We start from the raw sequence: 21872 nt of genomic DNA, 5'->3' as shown, positions 1-21872 counted from the left end.
TAGTAGCAGTGTATGATGTAGCATATAGTCAATGGGTTCAACTTATCTCAATATTTTCAACATGAAAAATAGATATAGATGTAAGAAAATTGCTATTTAAAAAAATAAAAATTTGAACTTATAATTCCAAAAGTGCAATAGGTACGCAATCGTAAGAATTAAAGGTTGAATCCGTAAAATTTATATTTTGGATCCATCTTTCTTAATAATGCACTCATCCTGACATATTTGTTTGTGGACCTTAGATGCCCACTATATTTACTCGTATATACAACTGTTGTTGATCTTATTTACTATCGTACGTTCTATAGAAGTTGTAGTTTACTTTGTCATATATTTTCCTATTGCATATAATGATATCTTTAATTGAGCTATCCCATTAAGTTTCACATATTTTAATGCTATAAATATATAACCCTTAATTATAGAACAAATAGATCAGACTAGATTAACCATCCAAGGAAACAAACAGGAGCATTCTTGATACGCAATAACGTAAGCTAATTGTTATCTTTGACAATATTATGATTTTCATTTTATGACAGTGAATCCCACCATGACATTTACTTATATAACTTTAAACGGAAAAAATGGAACAAAACGTAAGTGCTATCCTTGTCGGAAACAATGAGAATATAGTGAGTAGAGAATTAATATTCTGTTAAAGGTATATTTTCCACCAATAAGAGCTTTTATAGCTAAAGCCTCATCTATATATTTCTACATAAAAATATTAGGGATCTTTACACAAATAGCCGACCATATTTATTGTTTATTTTTTCTAGCCATATACATAGATTATACATTCATTATACATAGTTATACACATATTAACATATAATACATAAATTATGCATACATTATACCTCCACTGGCTATTTTTAATTTAAGAGGCTAGGTAGACGGCTATTTGGGTTAATTCTTCAAAAATATTTTGGCTTTTCTTTACATTTATTGAGTAAGAACAATTCAGCTGCCGAGTAAATGTATTTAATTATTTTAGTGAAAAGGTGAAAAATTACTCAAAACACGAGCTCACCAAAATAGTAATACAAAAATATGAGAATTAAATCATGGATATGGTATTATAAAAAATAAAAAAATAAAATAAAAGGCAAATTAGCACTCGCAGTGGAATTAAAAAGATCTACGTACAAAACATAATCTTCAGGATTCAAATTATGACAATTTGACACTGCATCACCTGATGGGTACTTTGTGCTTGCGATTCTTTTTTATTTTTTGCGATATTTAGTGTCTCTAAACCACATGACAATGAAAGCATCTATCGTTATCTAACACTTCCTCTAAAAGAAAAAAGTTTCTTTGCTCATGGCAAATTATGTGTAAATCAAAGCAAAAAAAAAACAATATTTCATTCATTAATAAAATCATTCAACAAGAACAAGAAATGATTAGATGAATGAGTTTAAGGAGTGTTATACAAAATCTAATTAAGTTAAAAGGCTATACATCTAGAAATATTTTTAAACAAACCAAAAGAATTGAACCAATATTTGCAACAAATAAATGAATGCAAGACACGTATCTTTACGGACACATTTAACTATCACAAGGTAATATGTATTTTTACATTAATTTTTTATGATTGTTAAAGCTAAATTGCTTGGTTTTGTGCAAGGAGGAAACCATATAGAATCAAGAAGCACAAAGTTCGTAATTCGATTGGTCAGATGAATATCTCACCAACCAGCCAAAAGCTAATTCAAGCACTATATATGTTTTCATCAGCAAAGTTAGGTCGGCCAATGACCAAGAAAGCATAAAACTAAGCTGCATTGTCATCCACAATATTATATTGTCTAATCCTTTCCTAAAGGATCCAGTGAAACAATTAGCTGCCATTTGTTTAGACTTCAGAATTGCGTTTCTTTTCATCCCAAGTTCAATCTCTAATTACTATATCCATAGATCGAAATTTGAGATGGTTTTTGTATGGTTTTGTTCCTTGTTCCAAAGAATACATATGCACAGTTTGACAAGAAAATTAGATAAAAACAGAAAAACTAAAAGCTGCTAAAAAGTTAAAGAGAAAAGATTACACAGTGATTGAACTTTCTCTATACTTTTGAACCTAACTCCTTTTTCATTCGACATTAGACAAGTGACCATAACTTTTGGTTCCAAACAGAAACTTTACAGTACATGGGTAATAAAGTTCAGAAACTTTGTGTACATATGAATGTTATGGATTTGCATTCTCATTTTGGATGTCAACTATCTTCTCGTCTTGGAGTTTCCCAGTCCTCATCTGATCTACTGATTCATTAATTCCGTCTTTCTTAACTTCTTTTTTATCACGATAAACTGCATATAAAATCAACTGTGCAGCTCCTAATATAGTTCCGGCAGCATTTGGAACCTATAAAACAACAGTTTTGTGAGATTTAATCTTAAGATTTGTCAATGTTATTAACTTTCTGGTCATGAAATGACCTAAGTAGAAGTTACTGAATAGCTACTTACAAAAATGAAAGGATCCTTTCCAAGCAGGGCGAAGATTAACCATGAAGTACTGTTGATGAAAACAGATAGAGACAAGAAGAAGGGCATGTACTCCACACTTTTAGATTTGATCACCAGCCTCTGCCAAGGGAGAGAGAAGGAATATTGAAAGAAAATAACATAAAAGAGTATCTTATTTTACTTCATAATACGAGCTTACTTTTTGGAAACTTTCTCAGTGGTCATTTAGGCCATGCTTGATATTTCAAACCTCCTCAACTCTTTCTTTTTTTAGAATACACTTATTTTCTTTAAATATTCAGTGCTAAATTTTAGAAGAAATTAGTTTATAGTAATAATTAAATATGTTTTCAAATTCAAATATTGTAATCTTAAATAAACAGCCCTAAGTCCACAGTAAAAACATGTAAATAAAATCATAATCCTGCAATAGCAGTACCAGATAAGTTAACTCTTTTATTGAAATTCATCCACAAAAATTATACTAGTTCAAAACAACGTCAATGTTAATTTGGAAAATTTGAATCAATCATGAATATTATTAGTTTTCAGCTATGTTGCGCGGACTCTCCAAAATGTTGCCGCACCCGTGTCGGATCCTCCAAAAATGCACTATTTTTGGAGAATCCGACACGCACCCGGCCACATTTTAGGAGAGTCCAAGCAACATAACTTAAAGCAAAAGGTTGTACTTTGCAAAGTTCTTTTCAGTTAAAAAAAAAAAGGAAAAAAGTTTATCCCCATGTAGTGTATGAAGTACCTTTTTCAACTCTATTATTAATCAAACATTTTTTCAATTGACAATATAGCTAATCAACAGATACGGATCTAGAATTTTAATTTGATGGGTTCAACCTTCAAAAAAATGGGTTCAGAATCTAATATTTCTTATTTTTCACATATATCTATGTTCCATGTAAGAAGTACAGAGTTCAGTTGAACCCGTAGCTCTAAGGCTATATGTGCCACAGCTAATCAATCACATGGTTAAAAAGTTCTCTTACCCATTTTTTATAAAAATCTTAGACTAATTTTTATCTTAAGATATTAAATAAATTTACAGAAAACTAGTCATACCACCTACTATTAATAATAATAAAAAGGGGCCCCAAAATTTTGGGGCCTAAAGCCTTTGCCTTAGTAGATTTGGCCTTGAACCCGCCCTGTTGTCCACAACAAAATGACCAATCAATAAATAAGACAACCTACATCTAAAGGCGAAGAAAATGCCCAAGCACACGAACTTAAAAAGAACAGATCATGAAGGATGACAAACTTCAAATTTTCTTACTTCTAGTCTATGTTGCTAGGACTCTCCGAAAATATTGTCGGGTATGTATCGGATCCAGAGGCGGAGCTAGGGATTTAAGAGTGTGGGTTCTAAATTTTAAAATAAAACATTGCTTCCTGGGAGAATCGAACCCCGATCTTTTTCAGCGAACCCACAACACTTACCGTTGAACCAAGACCCATTTTGTTATTGGGTTCGGCAGTATATATTTATATAGATTTAGTAAATATTTCAATACAAATACATGGTTCCGGAAAAAGTCACTGGGTTCGCCCGAACCCGCACCCACTACTGTAGCTCCGCCCCTGATCGGATCCTCCAAAAGTAGTGTATTTTTGGAGGATTCCATACGGGTGCGGCAGTATTTTGGAGAGTCCGCTTAACATAGCTTCTAGTACCCTATTGAGTATAATTACTTAGTATTCTCTCTGTTCCATTTTATAGGATACACTTTTATTTTTAGTTTATGACATTTTTTTTTGGAATTATTTACTTCCCGTTTGGACATAGATTTTGACTACTTTTTTTCAAAAAAAATTGAAAATATTGTCTATTCATGGAATTTGATCAGTTTTTTTTTAAAAACAAATTGATCAAGTTCCACAAACTGGTTTGGACCAGTTTTTAGGCGAAAGTTTTTCTTTCACTCATAAAATTTCAACACTTTTTCAAGTAAAATGCATGTCCAAACACAACTTCAACTTCCAAAAATTATTTTTCAACACAACTTCAAAAATTCCTTTTTGAAGTTTCAACCAAATCTATGTCCAAACGCTAGCTTACTAAGTATCTTTATTTTACCCTTAATAACATGAATTCTCGGGACCCATTTGATATAAAAGTTCATTGTTTAAGGGTAGAGAAAATGAAGAGATATGAAACTCTCACCATTATTCATTTAAAAAGATATGTTTGGTACTATGCATATATTTGGCTAACATATCAAAAGTGTTCTTTAATTTATTAGATTTCATACCTAGTCAAACATCACATAAAATGGGACGGAGGACATAACATGCATGTGTAAGAGAAAGAGTACTTACCATTACAGAGAGAGGAGAACCATACATCATAACACAAGCAGCTGCAAACGCAAAGCCACAAAAGAGCTTCCTTTTATTGCCATGAAATGCCAATATGGAAACCAAGGCCAGACTAGAGAAGATAGAAAGGACCACAAAGAGGTATCCGCAGATCTTGGCCTTCCCTTTCTTGGGGGAAAATATGAGGAAAATAAGCACGTAAGTTGCCTCCAGGCCAATGCCTATGGCACTGATGACAGTTACCAGCAGGTTGTTTGGTGACACAAAAGGTAAACTGTACCTGTTTGATTCACCACAAGTCGGATTCCTAAATTAAACTCAATAACTTCTCAAAGAAAAATGGAAAAACAATGCTAAACTTATTTTACAGAGTATTAATAGGAGAAACATTAAAGGTTTTCAAGTTACATAAAGAAACTTACCAGGCTGAGAGCAAGCATTGGAGCAGACTTATTAGATAAGGCATGCTAGAGAACTGTTCTGTTGATTTCTTCCTAATAATCCTTTTGAATGTAATCCTGTATGTAGTGTCAAAATTTGATCATTTAGTCACTTTTAGCTTTGATGAGGAAAAAAAACAAAAAAGAAGACAAAAATAGCACGCACACACAAAAAAAAACGAAAATTGTGAAGAATTCTTACATGGGCGCCATGAAGAGTAATAAACCAAAAACATCTCCTATTCCATGGAAAAAAGTAAAAGAAGGAAAAGAGTATAATAATCAATATCCAGAAAAAAGTAGGACTAAGCACAAGAAGATGCATGGACAATGAATAATCCCACCTAAAATTCCGAAAGTAGTGTGGAGAATTTTGATGTCTCTCATCTCTCTTCAAGCTACAAAACTGGAAATGAGCATATGATGCAGGGCTAGCAAGTGGTTTCTGGGTTTATATATGTCTAATGTAGACCCAAAAAGGGCTAATTTGTCTTTTACTTGCATGATTTGCAGTAGCAATAGTATGGGAGATTCGGTCCTTTATTAATAACTATTTGATATTCGGAATTCACTGGTAACGAATACATACGCATCCATTATTCCATTAGAGGGTAAACACTCCTTATCAGGATTTTGTGGCATAATATTTTCCTACTATATATTTCACTCATATATGTGATCTAAATGTTTGGACTTGAAAACATACTTTGAACTTTAGCTTTTCCGTTGCTGTTATCTATTTTTACTTTTTCCTTCAGCATTAATTTTTATACTTATATTAAGGAAGAAATAAAAAGATTTGACAAAAAAAATAGGAATAGTCCAAGTTCAAGCAGCACTTTGTGAATTTCTATTTCCAGTTAGTTTGGAACAGTACAAAGTACTAGGACAGCTTTCATGTGCAATTATCATTTCATATACTCAAATATGGTTGACCTATATCAAAAAGCTTGTCATTTTATCTCAAGAGCTTGTCCACAAGAATGCATACTTTGTCAAAAACATGGCAACTAAGATCATTAACACTTATATTATTGAAGTTCTCAAATCCAATTATCACAAGCTTATGTTTAATTCAATGTAGAAAAATGCCAAGCTAGTTATGTGTTAAGTTACCACTCACGTTATGTTATCCTATTTGCTCAACAGAACTTCAATCTGATCAACTCGATCGACTCTTCAATGAATCTATAAGACAATATACAGCTAAGGGGTTAACAACCCATGAAACTAATAAATTTTAACTAGTAATAATATGATAGGATTCACAATCTGCGATGCTAAAGTCTTGTGTCAAATCCAATTTTATTTTAGAATCTGTAAAAACACTCACCTGTAGAAGTTTTCAATCGCTTCTTTCAACCATAATGTTAATTCATTATGAACTCCAGTTATAATTACTTGAGTCTTATGTTAAATTTATAAGTCATCAGGAGCCCAATATGTCAAAGCAACTTTGGGTGAAACCCAAGCCAAGGGGAAGAAAAACAGAAGAGTTTGCTTAAATAGGGGCTCAATCCACCCAAGGTTTTCTCAAATTAATGTTGAATTTCGTTGGCCATGGATGGTAAAGTTGAAGAGAGTTTATTGTTGGGAATAAACCCCCTACAGAAATAATATTCACAATAATAAAAGCGGAATAATAACGTAGCACCGAGATACGGTAATTAACAAGAATAAAAGAGTGACAACGACACCAAGACTTTTACGTGGAAAACCCTTTTGAATAAGGAAAAAACCACGGCCCCGAGACGAGCAACTGATATCACTATAGCAAGGAATTTTACACTTTGTAGGTCCGAGTAAAATACTCCAAAGACTACTACAACACTCAAAAGAAATAACCCTCTTTTGATATTCCCACCTCACTACAATATCGATCACTCTCTATTTTTCTCACAGACTATTTTCTTATACCTTGTCTGTGAAACCTCACTCTTTCTTTCTCTCTTTGTTGGTGTGTAGAAATGAGAGCCGAAACTCTCCTTTTAATAGCCGAAGCCTCACTCTCTAAAGCCTACTATATTTGACAATCTGCACACACTTTTCCTTCTTTTTCTTCAATGTTGACAATTCAACAAAGTTGGCTACCAAACCAAAAAAAAATTCCTTAGGCACATGCCTATTACTTTGGCTTTTGAATGAGATGGACCCCTTCAATCTCCCCCTCCAGTCTCATTCATCTAGAGGAGGTAGAACTGTCTTCTAGTTTGAGTGCATGCCGACAAGTTCTTTGCATAATTCGAATTTGTCTCTTGGTACCACCTTGGTCAACATATCAACACGATTTTCATTCGTGTGAATCTTTTTGACCTGTAAAGATTCGTTCTCCACCTGCTCACGAATCCAATAATATCTCACATCTATATGCTTTGTTCTTGCATGGTACATGGAGTTCTTGCTCAAGTCTATTGCATTTTGACTGTCACAATAGACGACATACTCCTTTTGATGCAATTCCAGCTCTTGAAGAAACCGCTTGAGCCATAACATCTCCTTGCCAGCTTCAATAGCGGCAATATACTCTGTTTCAGTTGTAGAGAGTGCGACACACTTCTGCAACCTCGACTGCCATGATATAGCTCCCCTTGAAAATGTAAACAAATATCCAGTAGTGGATTTTCTGTTATCAATGTCACCTGCCATATCAGTATTTGTATAGCCCTTCAAGATTGGATGAGATCCTCCAAAGCACAAACAATCTCTCGTGGTACCTCTCAGGTACCTGAGTATCCACTTGACTACTTCTAAGTGTTCTTTTCCAGGATTTTCAAGAAACCTGCTGACAACACCAACTGCATGAGTAATATCAGGTCTGGTGCATACCATTGCATACATCAAGCTTCCGACTGCTGAAGAATAAGGAACTCTAGCCATGTTCCTTTTCTCCTCTCTATTGTAGGACACATCTTCTTGCTCAACTTTAGATGACTAGCAAGAGGTGTGCTGACTGGCTTAGCATTCTTCATGTTGAAGCGTTCCAGTACACGTTCAATGTACTTCTCCTGAGACAGCCACAACTTTCTACTTGTTCACTCTCGAACTATCTTTATACCCAAAATTTGTTGTGTTGGACCCAAGTCCTTTATATCAAATGACTTGGACAAATCTCCCTTCAACTTTGCGATCAGCCCCTTGTCTTTTTCTACAATTAACATGTCATCCACATACAACAACAAAATAATAAAATTATTGTCAAAAAATCTTTTGAAGTATACACATGGATCAGAATATGTCTTTGTGTAAGTTTGACTTTTCATGAATGAGTCAAACTTCTTGTACTACTAACATGGTGCATGCTTCAACCCATAAAGACTCTTATTCAGTTTGCACACCATGTGTTTCCTTTCAGCTATTTCAAATCCTTCTGGCTACTCCATATAAATCTCCTCTTCTAAATCTCCATGAAGAAATGCAGTTTTCACATCCAACTGCTCCACTTCAAGATCTAGGCTAGCTGCTAAGCTCAAAATTGTTCGAATAGAAGTCATTTTGACAACATGTGAGAGAATTTCATCAAAATCAATACCTATCTTCTATTCGAAACATTTTACCATCAATAGAGCTTTGTATCTGACCAGCTTGCCATTTCCATCTTTCTTGAGTTTAAAGACCCATTTGCATTTGAGTGGTCTTTTACCCTTTGGAAGTTCAACCATCTTGTACGTGCCATTTTTCTGTAGAGATTCCATCTCTTCTTGTATGGCTTTCATCCACTGGTTCTTTTCTGGATGAGACAGCACCTCCTTAAGACTTTCTGGCTCCCCTTCATCACTGATGGGGACATACTCCATGGAAGGGTACTTGCATGACTCTACCCTTGGCCTCTCTGATCTCCTCAGAGGTTGAGGTTGTTCTTATTCCTGAGTGGGGTGCTCCACTTGCTCGACACCATCATCAAGTTGCTCCTCCTGCTCAATAACCTCATCAGGTTGCTCCCCCCTGCTCGGCAACCTCGTCGGTCGTACTTTCTGCACTTGTGGGATAGTTAGAAGAAGAAGGAATGGTAACAAGGTTAGGAATTATACCATTCTTGGCCTTCTCTGACATATCATCAGCAGTTCCAACTTCACTTTCTCGGAAGACTACATCTCTGTTTTTGATGGCCTTCTTCTTTACAAGATCCCACAATCTGTATCCAAACTCTTCATCTCCGTATCAATGAATATACATGGAACAGATTTATCATCTAGCTTTGTTCTCTGCTCCTTTGGTACATGCGCAAAAGCTCTGCAACCGAACACCTTCAAATGCGAGTAAGACACCTCCTTGTTGGTCCAAACTCTCTCTGGGATGTCAAATGCCAACGGAACTGATGGACTCCTATTGATCAGGTAATAGGTTGTCTGAACTGCTTCACCCCATAATGACTTAAGCAGTATAGCCCTTCTGAGCATGCTTCTCACCTTCTCTACTATGGTGCGGTTCATCCTTTCGGCTACGCCATTGTGTTGTGGAGTTCCAGGAACTGTCTTTTCATGTCTGATCCCATGGCTCGAACAGTACTCTTCAAATTCCCTTGAAGTGTACTCACCTCCATTGTCACTTCAGAGACGCTTTAACTTTTGGTTTGTCTCCCTTTCCACTAGAGCATGAAACTTCTGGAAAAAAACTTGAAACACCTAATATTTGGTTTTCAAAATATAAACCCATAATTTTCGTGAAGCATTATCAATAAAAGTAACAAAATATTTGTTACCGCCCATCGATTCAATTTCCATTGGACCACAAACATCAGAATATACCAAATCAAGTATATTCAATTTTCTTTCAGACGATGTCTGAAATGAGACTCTATGCTGCTTACCAAATAAACAGTAGTCACAAGGTTTTACCGTTGTACATTTGGCATAAGAAATGAGTGATTTCCTGGCAAGAATCTGCAATCCCTTCTCGCTCATATGACCCATTCTTTTGTGCCACAAATCTGCAAAAATCTCATCTTGTGCCGCGTTCAATTCACCTTGGCATATTTCACGAGCAACTCCCTTTGCAATCACAAATGATCCCTTGGTGAGTCTCCACTTTTGATTTGCAAAATAGTTCTCGTATCCATCTCGGTCTAAAGTAACTCTCGGGATCAAGTTCATCCGCAAATCAGGTACATGTCGCACGTCCTTCAGAACCAATGTGCATCCGACATTTGTCTTGATACAAATGTCACCAATCCCCGCAATCTTTGAGTAACTTGTGTTACTCATTCTCACAAGGCCGAAATCACCTGCTACATATCCGCAAAAAAAATCTTTTACCGGTGTGGCATGGTAAGATGTTGTTGTATTAACCACTCATTCCGACTCTGGACCTGATAAGTGCATGCATTCCTCTTCATCATTTATAAAGAGGACAACATTATCATTGTTTTGCACCATGGCGGTTGTGTTGTCGTCATTCTTCCGGCCACTGGTTTCACCTTTGCCCTTCCTTGGATTTGGGCAATCTCTTTTGAAGTGACCTGGTTGATCACAATTTTAGCAATTTCTAGCTCTTGATTTGGATCGGTTCTTAGACTTTTCACGAGCTCCGGATCTACCATAGTTGTTTGAATTCCTTTGATAACTCCTGCCTGTACCTTCTGTGATGAGAGCATGTCCTTGATTTTCAGGCTTCTTTCTCATCTTCTCATTGAGTAGAAGAGCCGATGTGACATCTTTCAACTCAATGGTAGTCTTACCGTGCAGGATGGTTGTTGCCAAATTATCATACGAAGATGGCAACAAGTTTAATAGCAAGATGGCTTTATCTTCTTCCTCGATTTTCACTCCGAGGTTGGCGAGCTGTGTGATTAGTCCGTTAAACACATTTAAATGTGACAAAAAATTCGTACCTTCACCCATGTGTAGGGCGTATAGCTGCTTGTTCGGGTACAATTTATTTGTTAGCATTTTGGACATGTATAGGCTTTCCAAACTTGTCCAAATGCCACATGTAGTGTCTTCATCAATGATGTTATTTACCACATCATCTGATAAGTGCAACCTGATTGCACTAGCAGCCCTTTCATCCAAGTCAGCCCAATCCTCAGCTTTAATGGTATCAGGCTTTTTGGCATCAGCATCTAGTACCTTGTGTAATCCTTGTTCGATGAGCAGATCCCTCATCCTTCTTTGCCATGTTGAGAAATCGCTATCTCCGTTAAATTTTGCTACCTCGTACTTTACTCCAGACATTTTTGTTTTTCACCGAGTATAGTACTACCGACAGTGAATAGTATTTCTATGAACGAGCAGAACTTGTGCTCTGATACCAGTTGTTGGGAATAAACCCCCTACAGAAATAATATTCACAGTAATAAAAGCGGAATAATAACGTAGCACCGAGATACGGTAATTAACAAGAATAAAAGAGTCACAACGACACCAAGATTTTTACGTGAAAAATCCTTTTGAATAAGGAAAAAATCACGGCCCCGAGACAAGCAACTGATATCACTATAGCAAGGAATTTTACACTTTGTAGGTCCGAGTAAAATACTCCAAAAACCACTACAACACTCAAAAGAAATAACCCTCTTTTGATATTCCCACCTCACTACAATATCGATCACTCTCTATTTTTTTCACAGATTATTTTCTTATACCTTGTCTGTGAAACCTCACTCTTTCTTTCTCTCTTTGTTAGTGTGTAGAAATGAGAGCTGAAGCTCTCCTTTTATAGCCGAAACCTCACTCTCTAAAGCCTACTATATTTGACAATTTGCACACATTTTTCCTTCTTTTTCTTCAATGTTGACAATTCAACAAAGTTGGCTACCTAACCAAAGAAATTCAACAAAGTTGGCTACCAAACTAAAGAAATTTAACAAAATTGGCTAGCAAACCAAAGAAATTTTCCTTAGGCACATGCCTATTACTTTGGCTTTTGAATGAGATACCCCTTCAAGTATAGGTGGAGCGGTACAATAATAATCATCTAGGTATTTATCATATAACAGAAATAGTCATTTTTCTACAAGTTTATAGATAGTGTATCTTGAAGGAAAAAATCCATAAAACAATGAGATAATTAACTTTAGTCTATCTTATAACTATTTTTCAAAAAGGAAAACTACTTTTCCAGATATGGGTATTTCGTTATAGAAGGTTCTCGTATGCCGAGATTGATAAAACAAGGTTCTTATATGCATGTGAGTGCGAATCTTGCTTCTTCTTTTAACTGTAAATGTATAATCACTAACTTTTTCTATTTAGGGGAAAAAAGAGATTGACCTTTAATTAATCGCTCAAAGCATCACCTCTCTTTTGCCTCTTCAACATCTCTGGATTCAGAGAGCATATAAGAACTAAAGAAAGGAGAATTATTGGCGGTTGATATTTATTTCACTCAACCTTATCTTCCGCTTAAAGTTGAGCAAAATCAGAAGTACTGAAAACTATTCTAATAGAACTTCGTCCTAAAGACCAAAAAGCATCCGCATTAAGATATTCTAAGAACAAAAAGATACCCACTAATGGAACCAATAATTTTTGTTTTCTTCAGTAAAAAAAGAAAAAGATTCCACTCTGTATTCCATGCACCACTCTTCTCTCTTTTACGTGGAGTCCTTTCTTTTTGGTTTAATGTTTAATTAATTTGTAGGGCCTAGAGTACCTTTGTGGAAGGAGAAAAAAGTTATATTAGGACTACTTGTTAATTTGATTCAGGAATATTTCCAGGAGGAAAAATGTTGCAATCTCTAATTAGTTCGAATAAGAACAAACAGGCAAGTGAAGGTGAATGAAACGAATGAATAAGATGAACTAAGTTGCTGGCACCATTAGGATTGGATCACAATAAGGAGGGAACAAAGAAAAAAAGATGAGGAAAGTAGAAGAAATACTAAGTGATTAATCTTCTCCAGGACTACAAACAAATCATCTTTAATCAAATACTCTAAATCATTTCAAAAGCATTAGTGCTTCTTGAAAAGACAAATGCGAGTAATAAATTCTATCATGGCTTACGAATATAGGTCAAAAGTTCACCTCCACCATGGCCACTGATGTCTCCCAATCATTGTTAAACAAATTGGGTTTTTGGATCCACATAACAGCACAAGTTCAAATAACTTAATTTTTTAATCTCATATTAAATATTTGTTTTTGTTTCTAAGTTTTTGATATCTTTAAACACAATTCTTTCATGAATTTAAATAAATTTATCAATTTTCATTTTGATTTCCTGTTTAAATCAACTTTTAAGACATAGCATATATAGAAAAGGACTGAATCATGTTACACAGACTAATGTGTCATCTGTAAAGACACTGACACATTAATCCCGGTACTAGCTCACACTCAAATTACAGAGGATCTTGAAAGATAGCCGAAACAACATAAATAAAAGAAATAAGAAGAAAAAGGGTAATTAATATGAAGATCTCAAAGTAATTGCATAGGATGTCAATTAACGTTGATAAGACCACTTGTTACCAAGTGACATCCGTGCATAGGATTTGTCTATCGTACCTTGTTGTCACATTGAGGTACTAACACCACGCTCTTAGGAATTGCAAGTGACTACTTATTTAGAGATGTCTTGTGTAGATTGCTCATTAGTTGCCCCAACTTGTATTGTGCCTCACCCGAACAAGTCTCAGATAGTATTTAGAACATGGTTGAGACAAAAACTAGCAAACTTAATACTAGAGCAGCCCCCTACTGCTAAGGCAGTAAATGAAGGTTAGGGCTTCAAACGCCCTCTAGGTACCGCAATTCAGTATTGTGGAGTGCACAAGCAGAAGGATATTAAAGATTTCTACAATGTTGAGGTGAATTTTGGTTTTGATGATGAAATCTTTGAAGAATTGTAAGAATAAACATCTAAGCCTTATCTGGGGATATTCCCAGTATGGCTAACTTAGAGTTTAAATACTATAAACATGAGTAAGGTCTGGTTAGCGTTAGTTTAAGTGCTATGTTGTCCTGTTTGACCTAGTTTTGCTTGGTTCAAGAAGTATTTGAGCTAAAGGAAGAATGACAATTCAAGGCTTGATGAATTGAGCACTTGAGGGAACTGAATTAATCGGTATTTTGTCTAACTAGCATGATTTAATGTCGAGAGTTGCATGGTATAGAAGAAATCCGAAATTAAACCTTTCTGCTCAGTCTAAATACTGCATTTTAATTCTTTTTAAGTTTTTTTAATATATTTCAAATATGATAATATTTACCTTATAGAATAAGTAGATCACTGTTAAAACTTGGAACAATAAGGTGCAACGGCATCAGCTAGTTGTAATATTTGACAAGATTATGATCTATGACAATGACTTTCATAAAAACTTAATTGATATTAAAAATTTAGACGGGAAAGAACAACAGACAAAGAAGGTGTGATCCATGTAACGAACATCCAATGAGAAGATAGTGAGGGCAAAACTGAAGACAAGATAGTGAGAAAACAGTAGTGTACCATAATGTTATTAGCCAACGAGAGCTTTGCACCGAATGCTCCCATCCACATTTCTTCAGAAGATTCGGCTTTTTGACGAAATTTTCAGCTTCTGAGGACCCTCTCATGACTGTAAAACTAATGTTATTAGCCAACGAGAGCTTTGCACCGAATGCTCCCATCCACATTTCTTCAGCAGATTCGGCTTTTTGACGAAATTTTCAGCTTCTGAGGACCCTCTCATGACTGTAAAACTCCGCATAGTTATTTTTAATCACAGATCCAACAGGAATGGACTGGGTTATATCAATAGGTGCCTGGTTCAAAACTCTCCATAAAACATAATCTGGTCAAGCTTGGTGCCACTTGGCTAAACCCATGAAGAAAATCAAAAACTCAACTTGGTCACGAACTATAATCTTTAAGCTCTCACTTAACTCATTTCTATACAGGCTTCAGAACCATGCATATTCAAGTAGCTGTCAAGAAATAGATATTATAGAAAAATCTTGCTATCGCTAGAATCTCTAAGAAACCATGGCCATCATATTTCATTCGACCTCACATAATTTTAAGTGTCCATTTAAACACCCTAAAACTCTATAGATTTCCTTCCTTTGTGAGTGCTTTGTATCTTTAGCTAAGAACTCATGGACACTATTTCCTATTTGGATTGAGCTACAACCAGGAATTTTTTCTATTCCCTTGTCTCTAGTAGCTCTACGGAAGTTCAAGGCATCCTGCCACCGCCCAATAGAAGAGCTTAAGTTCATTATCAATGTCAAATAACTCGGGTTGTCAGGCTCTTGCTCCAGGATCCTCCGGGTTAAGGAATCTAACAACTCCCCATTTCCATGAATTTTACAAGCAGAAAGTAAAGTGGCCCAAATGACTGCGTTAGGTTCCAAATGCATGCTCTTAATGAAACTCAGTGCTTCTTCAAACTTTCCAGCTCGGCCAAGAAGATCAACCATGCATCCATAATGATCAATCCGCGGTTTAATGCCAAACTTCGTCACCATCTGGTCAAATACCCTTTTCCCTTCTTCCAGCAGCCCACCGTGAGTGCAAGCTGACAGAACAGCAATAAATACAACATCATCCGGCTCTACTCCCTCCAAGCACATCTTTTCGTATAGTTCTAGGGCGTCTCTGCAGTGCCCATTCACTGCTAATCCTGATATCATTGTAGTCCAAGTAATTATGCATCTCTGAGCCATCCTTAAGAAAACTGCTTTTGCATTTTCCATATCTCCACATTTTGCAAATGTATCAATTAAAGCATTTCCTAGTGGGACTGATAAGTCAAATTTGTTCTTTCTTATAAAAGAATCGATCCATTTTCCATGCTCATGAGATCCCAAATGTGAACAAGCTGAGAGTATACTAATCAAAGTGGTCTGATTGGGTTTGCAATTCCCATCGATCAACATATGCTGAAACACTGAAAGAGCTTCATCAAACATATGGTAATTTACATATCCAGCAATCAAGGCATTCCATGAAACCACATTTTTTGCTGGTATTCGGTCAAACATCTTTCTTGCTGATTGAAGATCACCAATTGTAGCATATCCTGACACCATTGCAGTCCAAGAAATTACACTTTTCTCCGGCATCTTATCAAAAACAGCTATAGCAGCTTCTATGTCACTTAACTTTACACATCCAGAAATCATTGTGTTCCAGGAAACATCATTTTTCTCCGGCATACGCTTAAAAACAGAACGAGCCAACTCCATGTTCCCTGCTTTCAATAGCCCAGCAATAACCGAATTCCACGTAACAACATTCCTCTCGGGCATAGCCTCGAATAAACAAAGGGCACGTTCTTGATCACCATGAATCATATAACCACCAATCATCGTGTTCCACGAAACAACATCCCGATCAGGCATTTCATCAAACACCTTCCGAGCTGAGTCTAAATTCCCACCACATTTAGCATAAAAATCCATAAGGGTATTCTTAGCAAACACACTAGACTCAAAACCCAACTTCACAATGTGACCATGCACTACTTGGCCAGCTTCTAAAGAGTCAAAAGACTCAAAACACCTCAAGAGAAAAGTAAATGTAAAACTATTAGGTGCAATATTTGATATCCTCATGTTACTATAAGTATATAATGCATATTTCAGTGTCTTTCCTATGAAGCATTTAATCAACGTGTTGTATACAATAAGGCTTGGATTTTGTAATGTTCTAAAAAAGTCGAGTGTATAATCAAGTGAAATAAGGTTTGAGGATAAAGACATAAGCTTTGGCACTATAAAGTTGCTATTCATGAGGCTATTTACAATAATCTGAAGATGAGTCTCTTTCAATTGTTTGCTAGTTTTGCATTTCTGTAAAAATTGGAGCAATGTTTGCTCCATTTTTTTGTGTGGGTCTTGAAAACGGAAAAGGTTCAATACGGGTAATACAGTTAATAGAGTGGCAACAAAAGGGGCAGGGGGTTGGAAAGTAAAAAAGGAAATTGCATTTTTAGGACCTCGTTTCTTTAATCAGTATTTTTGGACCACGTATTTTGCTTAATTTTAAATGATAGTTTTAAATTTTAACTTACATGAAATATGAGCCGAGTAATTTTAGGCTTTTCATCAGTGAAGTCAACATAAATGAACAGAGGTTACTTGACTCCGCACAATTATTACTCTTTGTTGAAATTTCAGAAAGAAAAGAATATATTTGACACTATGACTTAAATATCAAAATTCCTTGTATTCAAATCAATTTGTTTTGCTAATCTAGTTTACAAAACCAGTTAATCCATTAAGTTTTAACTCTAAATTAGTTACTTCATATAACTTGAAATACACAGGACCAGAAATATAATCATCAGAAAATAGAAGGACTAAAATCCAAAAGAGCCATCAGAAACTTTTGAGTCAGCTAATTGACATTTGAAAGAACGATTAAAGCAATAAACTTTATCCTTGGCCACAAGGAACTCAGAAATGATCCTCACTGTAAAATGAAAAACAGCCATAAGAATTGCCAAATTCAAAGTTCTGGATTGTCCTCGCTGAATAATATCACAAACCCATTAACAAATTGGGCTTATAACATAAAGAACTGCGTATATCAAGGAAAATTCAAAGAAGCCCTTTTAATATACAACCGTAATCGTGTTACTGGAAGTTCAATAGTGGGTGCTGTTCCTTTGGTGCTAAAGGCATGTGCTGCACTTTCAATGCTTAGCCTCGGCAAAGCTTTACATGCTGAATCTGTGAAATCAGGATTTGATTGTAATGTTATGGTGGGGACTGCATTGTTGGGTATGTATGGGAAATGTGGAGAAATTTGGAGTGCCCGGAAGGTGTTTGATTATATGCCTGAAAGAAATGTGATAACATGGAATGCTATGATATCAGGATATATGAAAGGTGGTGGTACAAAGACTGCAATTTTGTTGTTTGAGAATATGTCTGAGAAGACAATTGTGACTTGGAATGAAATGATTGACGGGTATGCTAGAAATGGAGATATCGTGATGGCTAGGAGTTTTTTTAACCGGGTGCCGGATGAGTTGAGGAATGTAGTCACATGGAGTGTGATGGTTGATGGGTATGCTAGTAATGGAGATATGGATGCTGCAAGGGAACTGTTTGAGGTAATGCCAAGAAGAAATTTCTATGTCTGGTCGTCGATGGTTTCTGGGTATTTTAAGAATGGTGATGTTAAGAGTGCCAAGGCCATATTTGATAGGATGACTATGAAGAACTTGGTGAATTGGAATTCATTGATATGTGGTTATACACAGAATGGATACTGTGAAGAAGCCTTAGAAGCGTTTACTAAAATGCAAGATGAGGGGTTTGAACCGGATGAGGTTACTGTAGTTAGTGTTTTATCGGCTAGTGCACAGCTGGCTTTGCTGGATGTTGGCAAGGAAATACATGAAATGATAATTCGGAAAGGGATTGAATTGAATCAATTTGTTCTTAATGGGTTGGTTGATATGTATGCAAAATGTGGGGATTTAAGTAATGCCAGATTAATTTTTGAAGGAATGTTAGTTAAAAGTGATGCAGCTTGGAACTCGCTGATATCTGGTTATGCCTCTCATGGCCACTGTGTGGAGGCAATTAATTTCTTCGAGAGAATGGAGAGCTCAGGAGTGAAACCTAATGATATAACATTTCTTTCAGTGCTATCGGCTTGTGCCCATGGTGGATTCGTGGAGGAAGGTTTAGAGATTTTCTCCGGGATGGAGAAATATGGGTTGAAGGCAAGCATCAAGCATTATGGTTGTCTTGTTGACCTTTTGGGAAGGGCCGGAAGATTAAAGGAGGCTTGTGAATTGATAAAAGGCATGCCTGTCACACCAAATGACACAGTTTTAGGGGCTCTGCTTGGAGCATGCCGGGTTCACTCAGACACAGATGTGGTAGAAAACATTCTGAAAGAGGTTAAAAAATTGAGCTCCAGTTGCAATTCCAGTGTTGATGCACATTATGTGATTCTTTCTAATATATATGCTGCCTCTGAAAGATGGGAGAAGGCTGAAAGGATGAGGTTTGCCTTGTCAAATAAAGGGTCTCAAAAGACACCTGGGTGTAGTGTGGTCATGCTTGATGGACCGGAGACTAATTTTATGTAAGTATTGCCAGAATAATTAACTTCTAAAACATGATACTAACTCTAGCCATTAGACGATGCTGAGGTGATTGCAGGAATAATCAAACAGAGCTATCAATGCCTAATGTAGATATTAATCCAAAAGAGGTGCCTTCTGAAACTTGCAACATCAGTAGATGTTAACTATAACCATTGCTAGCAAAAAATTGTTACAAAACTCAATCTCGAGGAGATGCTCCTCTAATATATTGAACTGTATATAATGCTAGAGGTAAAGTGGCTGCTTCTAAATATTTATGATTGTAGCCACCAACTCTTCTTCCTTGTGTATTCCACTTTTGCTAAGGTACTATCACACATGGAGTCGATGTGCCAATCAGACAACCCTAAAAGACTCAGCAATCTTTCTCAAATCTTTGTAATACTTTTTCCATTGAAGACCTGTGAAATCACAGAGAGTTGTAGGATTTAACTACTATATAGCAGATATTCCGAAGATAGAAAACGCGGATTTGAATCTTTACCATTTCCAGTGACATTGAACAAGTATAGGCGATTTCCGGCGGCTGTTGCTGTGATCATTACGTGTGGTGGCTCTAATTCGAACTGGTAATATTTTCTTCCTGAATGCTCTGCTACTTCAGCTCTTAAGACTTTACCTTCCACACTCTCTCCAATGACTTCAGGCCCAAAAGCGCTGATCACTTTATCTGGAGGTCCAATTTGTTCTATGGTGGCTTCTTCACCAATTTCTGGGTCATATTTGGAGTTAGAATACCACCAAGATTGAATCCGTCAGATACAAGTTGAGTTGATATATTTATTTGCCAGTGTGTTTTTTACACGTTCATCCCTATGTCCACCTAATCTCTTTTAGTTCTCTTAGCTTCAGTACTAGAATAGAAGGAAGAAAAAACATGAGATGCTCACCATCTGAAAATCTTTTAACAGGAGCCACAACTACAGAGATACGCCCTTCTTTGGGGTTCGCAAACCTCAAATCAATCTCTGTACCACCTAGATCAGCAATTGACACAGGGACCTGTTCAATAGGTGAAAACTTCAAAAGTGAACCTGACTAAGGTATGTCCAATTGTGCAAAGCAAATTGACATCAAGCTGAAAGGTAATTTCTCTGACATTGTTGAATATTAAAATACATACAGTTGTGAATAACTGGATTCTTACCTCTTCCCAATTATCAGGCACTGAAAAAGCATAAGGAATGATAGGACTCCATCCAACACCATGTCCACCTGACTTGTCATCCGGTCTTCGGTATGTCCTCCAACCTGCCTGAGCAATTTTGCCCTTGTTAAGATGAACATTTACTTGGAAAAAGAAAAAGCACAGACGAAAAAGACGTGAAGAATTTCAGTTATATACACGCTCTGTGTTCTTTCATTATCTGAATGTAGTCTCTGTCTATGCAATTTTCCAGCCTACACACAATCTTTTGTTGCTATTTGAGGTTGTGAATAATTCTATTTGATTTGGTAAGAGTCTACTAGTTGTCCAAGTTTTCCAACATCACTCATGAATATGCCAATAAGCTTACTGCAGCTTATGAAGTGTGGGATTATGAAACTAACCTTCTTCATCTGGTTCAGAAAGTCCAGGAACTCTCCCTGCTAGGAGGCCTTGTTTCACCACAGCAGATCCCTCTCCAGGAAAACCAAGCAGGACTGATGAAATCAAAGAGACTCCAGATACAATAGTTGACCTCCTATTCAATGAGCCTCCAGATTTTTCACAATCCTGACTCACATGCACATCTTCTTTGGAACAAGCAGCAGCCTTAATTCTTGAACACCCTTTTTCTGTGACACCATGAGGAACTACTAGGTGAGATGAAATCACCTGTCTGCTCAGATTGTTTTTCCAAGAAAGGCAACTGCTGCTGTATACAAATGTTCCCATTTCCTCTCAACCAAGAAAGTAGGAGAGAAATGAGGTTTCTCAAAGGTTCTCTATGCAATCTTGAGGAAATTCAATACGGGAAATTTCAAAAAGAAGTTTGCAGATTAAGCCTTTCTGAATCTGCTGTTGGATTGTTCTCTAAAACTTCTGGTATCAGTTCTTCCCTGCTCAAGTTAAAAAGAGCTTTCTGATTGGGTTGACACTTGACACCTAGCAAAAGCTGAGGTCCACAGGCCCTAAAATGTCTTTGAGATTTTTGTGGTTGTGGTGTCACTGATTTGAAGATTGGTTTTTGCTTCTATCAAATAAAAGTTTTTGAAAGTTCTGGTTTTACATGTTACCACTTGTCACTTGATGCTCACCAAATTAAATAAAAATAAAGACTATATTGTGTGGTTATTCCCTTAAGCAATTCATGTAAATGAACAAGAGCTTCCCAGATCGCGTCTACTTTTGCAAGTTCAACAAAATTTTGGCTCAATTTGGTGAATTTTTTTGCAAGGAATTGAAAAAGAAAAAACACTTGTAAAATTAATAATTTACCCCACACTCGATATTTGGACCAAATTACAATAAGTTACTATAGTTAAGTGATAAACTAAGTTACTATATATCAATTTATGTGAAGAGGCTGTTTAGGAGGTCACGGGTTCGAGCCGTAGAAACAGCCTCTTGCAGAAATGCAGGGTAAAGCTACTTACGATAGACCCTAGTGGCCCGGCCCTTCCCGGAATGC

At 36.3% G+C, this 21872-nt stretch overlaps 4 protein-coding genes and 1 long non-coding RNA gene across 6 annotated transcripts; 2 read left to right on the top strand and 3 right to left on the bottom strand.

Moving 5' to 3' along the window:
• Positions 1-1929: 1929 nt before the first annotated feature.
• On the bottom strand, positions 1930-14821 carry LOC107770984 (bidirectional sugar transporter SWEET1a). 2 transcript variants are annotated; one of them, XM_016590310.2, is made up of 6 exons: positions 5606-5823; positions 5464-5500; positions 5244-5339; positions 4822-5101; positions 2488-2607; positions 1930-2383 (listed from the first exon to the last, which is right to left on the bottom strand). In XM_016590310.2, the coding sequence occupies exons 1-6, from the start codon at positions 5646-5648 to the stop codon at positions 2207-2209; spliced, it is 753 nt and encodes a 250-aa protein (XP_016445796.1). In that variant the 5' UTR covers positions 5649-5823; the 3' UTR covers positions 1930-2206. The 2 variants fall into 2 exon arrangements, with proteins under 2 accessions (XP_016445796.1, XP_016445795.1); XM_016590309.2 differs by lacking the exons at positions 5464-5500; positions 5606-5823 and adding an exon at positions 14655-14821.
• Positions 14822-15184: 363 nt separating this feature from the next.
• LOC107770989 (putative pentatricopeptide repeat-containing protein At3g15930) lies at positions 15185-16744 on the bottom strand. The gene has a single exon (XM_016590315.1). It carries the CDS (start codon positions 16742-16744, stop codon positions 15185-15187), a length of 1560 nt encoding a protein of 519 aa, XP_016445801.1.
• Positions 16745-17260: 516 nt separating this feature from the next.
• On the top strand, positions 17261-19239 carry LOC107770983 (pentatricopeptide repeat-containing protein At3g21470-like). The gene has a single exon (XM_016590308.2). It carries the CDS (start codon positions 17611-17613, stop codon positions 19237-19239), a length of 1629 nt encoding a protein of 542 aa, XP_016445794.1. The 5' UTR covers positions 17261-17610.
• An 88-nt stretch (positions 19240-19327) lies between these two features.
• On the bottom strand, positions 19328-21503 carry LOC107770985 (psbP domain-containing protein 4, chloroplastic). The gene is made up of 5 exons (XM_016590312.2): positions 20809-21503; positions 20405-20508; positions 20148-20259; positions 19742-19969; positions 19328-19658 (listed from the first exon to the last, which is right to left on the bottom strand). The coding sequence occupies exons 1-5, from the start codon at positions 21134-21136 to the stop codon at positions 19594-19596; spliced, it is 837 nt and encodes a 278-aa protein (XP_016445798.1). The 5' UTR covers positions 21137-21503; the 3' UTR covers positions 19328-19593.
• Positions 19884-20966, top strand: LOC107770986 (uncharacterized). Its single transcript, XR_001644720.2, has 4 exons — positions 19884-20022; positions 20169-20342; positions 20422-20494; positions 20827-20966. It is a non-coding gene; the product is annotated as an uncharacterized LOC107770986 (long non-coding RNA).
• Positions 21504-21872: the final 369 nt, after the last annotated feature.

Source organism: Nicotiana tabacum, chromosome 12 (assembly GCF_000715075.1).
Source record: "Nicotiana tabacum cultivar K326 chromosome 12, ASM71507v2, whole genome shotgun sequence".
NCBI lineage: Eukaryota > Viridiplantae > Streptophyta > Magnoliopsida > Solanales > Solanaceae > Nicotiana > Nicotiana tabacum.
This window is presented reverse-complemented; position numbering and strand designations above follow the sequence as displayed.